The following is an 8,182-nucleotide window of genomic DNA, read 5'->3' on the forward strand; positions in this document are numbered from 1 at the left end:
AATGAAAATTAGGTTGCTGGATCTAAACAATTTTTATGTCCTGTATTTTTATAATTTTAAACTTCAAGATAGCACAATGACATTTTCTTTTTTATTTACACTTGCTGCTATTTTCAGTGCCAAGCAGCTTTCTGTTAACTTGCTTTCCAGTGGAGAATTTAATGACTATATGGGGAAATATACTGGTAAAAATCCCCATTCTGTTTATTAATAATAGTGACTAGATGATTAAATTCTTCTTGTATTTCATAGATAATAATAAACTTGGTTATAATTTATTCCTGCTTCGTTAAATTTCCATACTATTCCAGGAAATCAGACCTAATTAAACTGTCATCTTTTCGACCAGAGTTGACTATCCCAAGTACTTGGAATTGAATTCTCAAGATCAGGGTTTTCATGGATTTTCTGACCGGTGTGCTTCCCTTTCCCCATTTCCCATTATTCCCATGTGAAGAGTAGTATAGTGGAATACATAGGAGATGCAGAAGAGTACTAGGAGTAGGAAGACAGGCCTAAGTGTAAGTTTTCTAGGATAGGAGGAAAGAAAAAGGCCCCAAAGCCTTGTCAATGAGGAATGGGGAAGGAGGTTTGGCTGCCAGGTTTTACTATAAGTTTATTTTGATAAACCCTGCTATGTAGTCCTCTTTTATTAATGCTTTCCTGACATTTACCCTGTTAGTTGAGGCTCTTCATTGTTCCTGCACTGAGCTGTAGAATTCTCTTTTGTTATAGATTTGCAAACAAGACTTTCTCAACAGACCGAAGGTGAGTTGAGCTTTTTATTTGTCTTTGAAATAGATGTCAGTGTTAGCAAGACATAGTTGTTCGTTATATCACTTGTTACATTTTGGATTTTGGATTTTTTTTTGAAGAATGACCTATTGTGTATATACAGTAAGCCATCTCTTAATGTATATTTCAGTTGGCTTGATCCAAATCATTACAATTCCATGGATTAAAATTAAAATGTCTGTGCATGTGCATTTGCTTTAGTTTACTTAGGATTATTTTTGTCTGTATGCTTATCTTTATGTTTTGATTGTTAGTTGTATACAGAAGTCAGAAAATGGAATTTGTTATTTTAGTACAAATCTTTCAGAACAGGAGTCTGAACTTAATTAACATAAGGTTAGGGACTCTAACGTCCGTGATTTCTATTAACAGTACCAAGCAATGAGGCAGTTATCCAGAACTAAATTGCATGCATATTTCAACGATTGAAATAATTATTTATAAAGTAGACTATTTTTTTCTTGTTTTTGATTACCACATCTTTGCCATTTGTTTAGAGCATTTTGCTGTTGAGCTAATTCAGTATCCGTCTTTCATAGGTTGTACTTAAAAGTTGTTCAGGAGAATGATTCTATATGAAAAGGTCTACCATGTTCCTTGATGGGAATTAAATATGTATTTTAATTTTTTCCAGCAAGTGAGACCGTTACACTCAATCCTTTTGAAAAGTATAACTAGTGGATTTTTCTATTAGCTAAATTTCTATGCTGAATTCATTGTGTTCTGCATTCATCTAGGTTGAGCTGGAATGTTCCTATCACATATTCCCTAATTTTTTTCAGTATTCCTAATTCATGTAAGAAAATGGAAAAAATAAAGTATTCCTCAGTTGTTTTGTAATGACCTAGTGTTTTTTTTTTTTTCAAGAATACTTCCATTTGTTTGTGATAAAGTACATAGTGGGCCTCATTTTTATATTCATTGTAACACAAGCATGGTTACATCTTTACCTTTTCTGACTAGAATATGACATCTGTTAGCTTTTTTAGCATTTATATTTTAGTGCAAAGCTTCATGAAAGAAAAAACTTGTTTATTGAAGTAATAAAGGGGCAAAAAGCACTTTTGTAATGATAACAGAAATAATCATTTTTTATGATGTATTTCATGCATGGCCCTAATTTTTATTCAGTGAAATAATTTCTGATATTTCCTCAGGTGATTGTTAATTTTAATTACTATAATTTCTAATGCACTGTTTTATCCTTAGCTTTGTTTGTTGTTATATATTGGAATGAAATTTGGTCAGATATAATGATTACGGTGAGTTCTGTAACAGCTACTGGTAATGTTTTGTGAATCACATATAAAAGCAATGGGCCAGCTGTCTTGGACAGTGCTCTTATTTCAAACCTAAAACCAGTATGGGTTTTAAATGTTCCTTCTGGATATTAGTGTCCGGTAGTTTTTTATTTTTAATAGTGAATATTATAATATTATAGATCTATTTTTAGTGTTTCTTGTGCTGTGACCTAGTCATTTAAAAAATACTCATTTGATTTTGAAATAGGGTTTATATTCCTGGGATATTAAATTGTAAATGGTTGGATGGCTTTCTGCATCTTATCTGTTAAACAGTCTGTTTATAATGTTTATTTTAAAAGAAAATATGGAACTATATTCATGGGCAGACATCTAAGAAAAGATTGTATTTTCATCATCCTTTGCTTCTTGGAGTATAAACTCAAGCAGTTCTACAAAATCAATCTTCTATTTTATCCTTTGCCTTTCTGGATTGATTTGTATTGATATTTATCTAATTGAATGAGTTTTGATTACACTTAAAGTTTAATTTCTCTTCTAAAAATAAAATTTCCAACTCCTGGGGATTGGCAATTTCAGATGTTAGGTTGCTTCAGTTTTCTGGCAACTCAAATCCAGTACCATTACACACTTCGATAGCATTATTAAATAAGGTAAATTAGGGAAGTGACAGACTATCCTAGTTTCACAGTTGGGATTTAGTGGGGGTTTTGGTTTTATTTTACTCATCAGGGCTGTTCTGATGCATTTTCCATGAAACTAATTTCTCTCTCTTTTTTTTTTTAGCTTCAGCTTTAGCTGCAGCTGCCTCTGTTCAGCCTCTTGCAACACAGTGTTTCCAGCTTTCTAACATGTTTAACCCTCAGACGTAAGTAATACACTTTGGTCAGGTTGAAAAGGGTATGCCATTGACACTTGAATAATGCGGGGTTTATGGGTGCAGTCCCCTGCCTGCACAGTCAAAAATCCTTGTGTAAATTTTGACTCCCCTCTAAAATGTAACTGCTAATGGCCTACTGTTGACTGAAAGCCTTACAATGACATAAACAGTTAATAAACATGTATCTTGTATATATACGTTTTCTGTAGTGCATTCTTACAGTAAGCTAGAGAAAAGAAAATCTTAAAGAGCAACTACATTTGTAATAGAATACTGTATAGGTGGACTTGTGCGCTTGAAATTCGTGTTGTTCAGTGGTTAACTGTACTGCGAAAGTATTAATATTGAGCTTTTCTAAGTTAACATTTAGGATGCTTCAATATATCTTACAGTTCAAAGAGTAAACAGTTTTCATCCTTTTAAGGTATTAATTTTAATAGCTTTTTTTTTTTTTTAAAGATTATTTATTTATTTATTCGACAGAGATAGAGACAGCCAGCAAGAGAGGGAACACAAGCAGGGGGAGTGGGAGAGGAAGAAGCAGGCTCATAGCGGAGGAGCCTGATGTGGGGCTCGATCCCATAACGCCGGGATCACGCCCTGAGCCGAAGGCAGACGCTTAACCGCTGTGCCACCCAGGCGCCCCAAATTTTAATAGCTTTTTTAATTGCTACATCCTTTTGAGTGTGTTTGTAAGATTGGTATTGAAGTAAAAGTTATGCAGATTTTGTTTACCAGTTATATCTAAATCCTTTTCTCAGAAGTTTTGTATCTTTATCACTTTTAGTTTACATACATTGTGTTACATTAGTTTCAGGCTCATAACAGTTGTTCTTCAACTCTACACCTTACGCTGTGCTCTGTATAGGTGTAGCTTACCATCTGTCACCATATAAAGCTATATATTACAGTACCATTGACTGGATTCCCTATCCTGTACTTTTCATCGTTGTTGACATACTATTTCTGTAACTGAAAGCCTGTACTTTCCACTCCCCTTCACTCATTTTACCCATCCCTACACCCTTCTCCCCTCTGGCAGTCACCATTTTGTTCTCTATGGGTTTGTTTCTGCTTGTTTTGTTTATTCATATGTGTATTTGTGTTTATTTCTATTGCCAGTTTACTTTGCTACCAGTTCCTGGCTTTTACATTTTAATATTATTTTAATATCATATAGGATAAAGAGGATCTTTTAAAATATTCTTCTTAGATTAATGCAGGCCAGGAATTAGGAATTTCTTTCCTAATGCTTAGACACAATGATTAGAATGCCATTTTATAAGTCCAGACTCTTCTGTTTTATGAATCATATTTACAATACATTCCAAGGTAAATGCAGATATCCCATTGCTTTTGGTAAATGAACCATTATGTTATGAAACATTGTTTTATATAATTTGTCACATGCTGTTTGCATTGTTTATATTCATGGTTTATCATAGAAAGAGAGCCTTGATTTCTTGTGTTCCTTTGGTAACACCCCCTCCCCCCCTTTTTAAAGATTTTATTTATTTGTCAGAGAGTGCAAGCACAAGCAGGGGACCAGCAGGCAGAGGGAGAAACAGGCTTCTCAATGAGCAGGGAGCCCGATGCAGGACTCAATTCCCAGGACCCTGGGATCATGACCTGGAGCTGAAGGCAGATGCTTAACCGACTGAGCCACCCAGGCATCTGGATAACACTAAATTCTTTATTTTAGCTTTATCTGGGAAATGATAAACTTTTGGTATACATATCATTTGATATATGTTAGTATTTTAAATGTTAGAGTTAAGAAATTTGTAAGCTGGGGTGCCTGGTTGGGTCAGTGGTAATTGTCTGACTTTGGCTCAAGTCATGATCTCAGGTTCCTGGGATCAAGCCTGGTATGTCGGACTCCAGGATTAATTGGAAGTCTGAGTATGTAACATTTTAGAAGTTTTAATGGTGTCTAATAGACCTTAATACTTTTTTTTTTTTTTTTTTACAGAGAAGAAGAAGTTGGATGGGATACAGAGATTAAGGATGATGTGATTGAAGAATGTAATAAACATGGAGGAGTTATTCATATTTATGTTGACAAAAATTCAGCTCAGGTATTTTTTTTCCCCCTAAAGCCAGAAAAGTTTAATCTGCCCTTTATGCACCTCACCTCAGGTGTTTTAATATTAATAAAGATAGGATATTGTTACTCTTCTACAACTTAGCCTTCACCCATACTTGGGACATAATACCACTGTCCCAGGAAGTTTTGTTAAAAGAAATTTTAACATAGCAACTAAATATACATTCTCCAACATAAGGAGATTCCTCTAATAATTGAAGATTAGACCAGGCTGTCATGTAGCAGTGTTGCTGGTTAGAGTTGAAAGTTTTTCATGAAATCCTGGCATCTTGATTCATTCTTCAGCTGCTTTCAAGTCATAAAAAAAACGGAAAATACAAGTTTGGGGAGGATAAAATGACTTCAGTAAAATTCTAGGTGTACATATTAGCTAATGAAACACGTATTTGGTTATAGAGCTCTGAGGGTTTTTTTACAGGCAATTTGTAAAAATTGTATACCACCCTTATCTTTTTGTTGTTGTATTTCAGGGCAACGTGTATGTGAAGTGCCCATCAATTGCTGCAGCCATTGCTGCTGTCAATGCATTGCATGGCAGGTGGTTTGCTGGTGAGTTTGATCTGTATTTCTGAGTGATTATTATGAAGGATGTAATTTAAGTGAAAATGCTAAACCGTCATATCTGTTTCTTTCAACAGGTAAAATGATAACAGCAGCATATGTACCTCTTCCAACTTATCACAACCTCTTCCCTGATTCTATGACAGCAACACAACTACTGGTTCCAAGTAGACGATGAAGGAAGATATAGTCCCTTATGTACATAGCTTTTTTTCTTTCTTGAGAATTCATCTTGAGTTATCTTTTATTTAGATAAAAATAAAGAGGCAAGGGTCTACTGTCATTTGTATACAATTCCTGTTACCTTGAAAAAATAAAAATGTTAACAGGAATGCAGTGTGCTCATTATCCCTAACTAGCAAATCCCACTGTATACAAAGCTGTTCTCTTGTTCTGCCTTTTAAATGTACATGTAGAAATTTACATTAAGGATCTATAGGAATAGCTCTAGGGGGGAACAAATGTGCTTAATGTAAAAAGGCAGACAGGGATGTAATTATGTTTTTAATGTTTCAGAAGCCTAACTTTTTACACAGCAGTTACATTTCACGTTTCACTAATGTTGATACTTAGCTAATGGTTTATCAGAGGTTTCTGGAGTACACACTTAGTGTATGGAAAATCCAAGACAGCTAAAGGGCTGTTTGATTAACATCTCATCTTGCATTGTGATCAATTGGCAAGAAAAGTTTTCAAGATTACATTTCTGGATGGTATCTTTTCAATTAATGTATCTGTAAAAGTTTCTTTGTAAATACTATGTGTTCTGGTGTGTCTAAGATTCCAAACAAAATGATCCCTGCATTTCCTCAAGATGTTTAGTGACAGTCTGGTAAGCAAAGCAGTCTGAGGAAGAAATAGGAAATGCAGAAATAGGTTTTGTCTGGTTGCATATAATCTTTGCTCTTTTTAAGCTCTGTGAGCTCTGAAATATATTTTTGGGTTACTTCAGTGTGTTTGACAAGACAGCTTGATATTTCTATCAAACAAATGACTTTCATATTGCAACAACCTTTGTAAGAACCACTCAAATAAAATTCTCTTAAAAAGGCCACAAGAAATCTTCATTTTTGAAATGTTTTGAAGTCATAGAAACTTGAAAGTAGAATATTAGTTTCTTTGACTTTTAGTAATCAAGACTTGCCTCTTGGGGAAAATTCTTAGTGTGCAGAGTCTGGGAAGACTGTTGCCCTCAAGTTGTCTCCATTTCATCATATCTTAGCACTGTACTTATTAGGGTAATGTATTAAAACCTTTAGGGATTTTCCAACAAGAAAACCAAACAAATCACCTAGGCCTCAAACCTGGATATTTTTAAGTCTCTCCTAGTTAGGGCATCTCTGAAAAAATGTTTCAGTATTTAAATACCAGACAGAATGGTTTAAGTTCAAACATTGAACTGATTTCCCAAACTGATTTAACTGTATTTGGGCAATCAGCCATCATTTATATTCTGAATTCTGCTTAAAGTTTTTGTATCTACCTAGAACCTTTGAGTAGGCAGTGTTGCTCCTAAAGGAATAATTAACTTCCAGTATTGATTTCCTCACCCTTATTTCTGCTGATTTCTTAGTTTTAAGGCACAAAGTTTATAGGTTTATTCAGATGTCAAAATATTTAATCAGTTGAATTTGGAGGCATCACAATTTTATACTAACCCTTTTGACAGATACTTAAAATTTCTTAATTGCTTCAGTTACTGAACCTAAAAAATTTCAAGATTCGAGTTTATTTTTCAGTGGGCAGCCATGGGCTTTGGGGCAGACATGTCCGCATTTTTTTCTTTCCAAAATATCTCCTAGTATCTTCATAATTAAATTTTTTATTCTTGATTCATGTCCTATCTGCTTTGTTCTGTCATTACTTTCCAGGGAGCTGGGCTTGCAGAGGTAGACTTTATAATCTCAGATGTTAAAAAGAGGTGGCAAAAGACAAGTGGTAAAAATTTCTTGACTGCCACAGAATGAATTTTGGGTTGTAAACAATATTAAAGCAAATGTGGCACAAGTAATTTGAATAGCGTGACAAAATAATTCAAAAGAATTCTGGGTGAATTTTACAGGTAATCCATTCCTGAGAGAACATCTCACACTGGGAAATCTAGCTGCTGTAGCTATTCTGGTAGAGTCCTTATGACCCCCCAAATATGCTACGTAGTTTCTTATGTCTATCATAACCATTTTCCTTGAGATGCAATGAAAGCACAATCTCTCAAGGACTGTGTGGCCAGAGTAGTGGAGAGGCACTTGACCTTATTACAAGGTTCCTACCTTATGAAACCAATTAACAGACATGTGTAAGGGGGGGGATCATTTTATACAATTAACATCTTTGCGGATGGCTGGTTAGAAAATTGGGAGGTTTATGCCATTAAACTACATTGTGTCAATCTGAATTTCTTTTCCAGTGGATGACTTGTTCTTTTTCTGATTAAGTCTGCACAAAATCTGAAGGACATGTTCTGGATGAACATATCTTTGGAAATCAGACTTGGGTTAACACTACCTTTTGCAGTGCAACCTTGAAATCTAGACTTAGTTCTTCACCTTCAAAATGGTGAGAACAGCATCAACCTTA

General features: G+C 34.6%; 1 protein-coding gene across 6 annotated transcripts in view; it reads left to right on the forward strand.

The window, feature by feature from the left end:
* Window positions 1-6,657, forward strand: part of RBM39 (RNA binding motif protein 39) — a 31,463-nt gene extending 24,806 nt beyond the window's left edge. For 4 of the 6 annotated variants that reach the window (XM_026503399.4, XM_026503401.4, XM_057312571.1 and 1 more), the window contains 5 exons: window positions 718-768; window positions 2,844-2,925; window positions 4,910-5,015; window positions 5,515-5,593; window positions 5,683-6,657. In XM_026503399.4, coding sequence (XP_026359184.1) covers window positions 718-768; window positions 2,844-2,925; window positions 4,910-5,015; window positions 5,515-5,593; window positions 5,683-5,783 — 419 coding nt within the window. In that variant the 3' untranslated portion in view covers window positions 5,784-6,657. The remainder of the gene's footprint in view (window positions 1-717; window positions 769-2,843; window positions 2,926-4,909; window positions 5,016-5,514; window positions 5,594-5,682) is intronic. The other 2 variants (XM_026503400.4, XM_026503404.4) reach the window with 1 other exon arrangement.
* The last annotated feature ends 1,525 nt before the right edge of the window (window positions 6,658-8,182 follow it).

This window comes from Ursus arctos, unplaced genomic scaffold (assembly GCF_023065955.2).
Source record: "Ursus arctos isolate Adak ecotype North America unplaced genomic scaffold, UrsArc2.0 scaffold_16, whole genome shotgun sequence".
NCBI classification, from domain to species: domain Eukaryota; kingdom Metazoa; phylum Chordata; class Mammalia; order Carnivora; family Ursidae; genus Ursus; species Ursus arctos.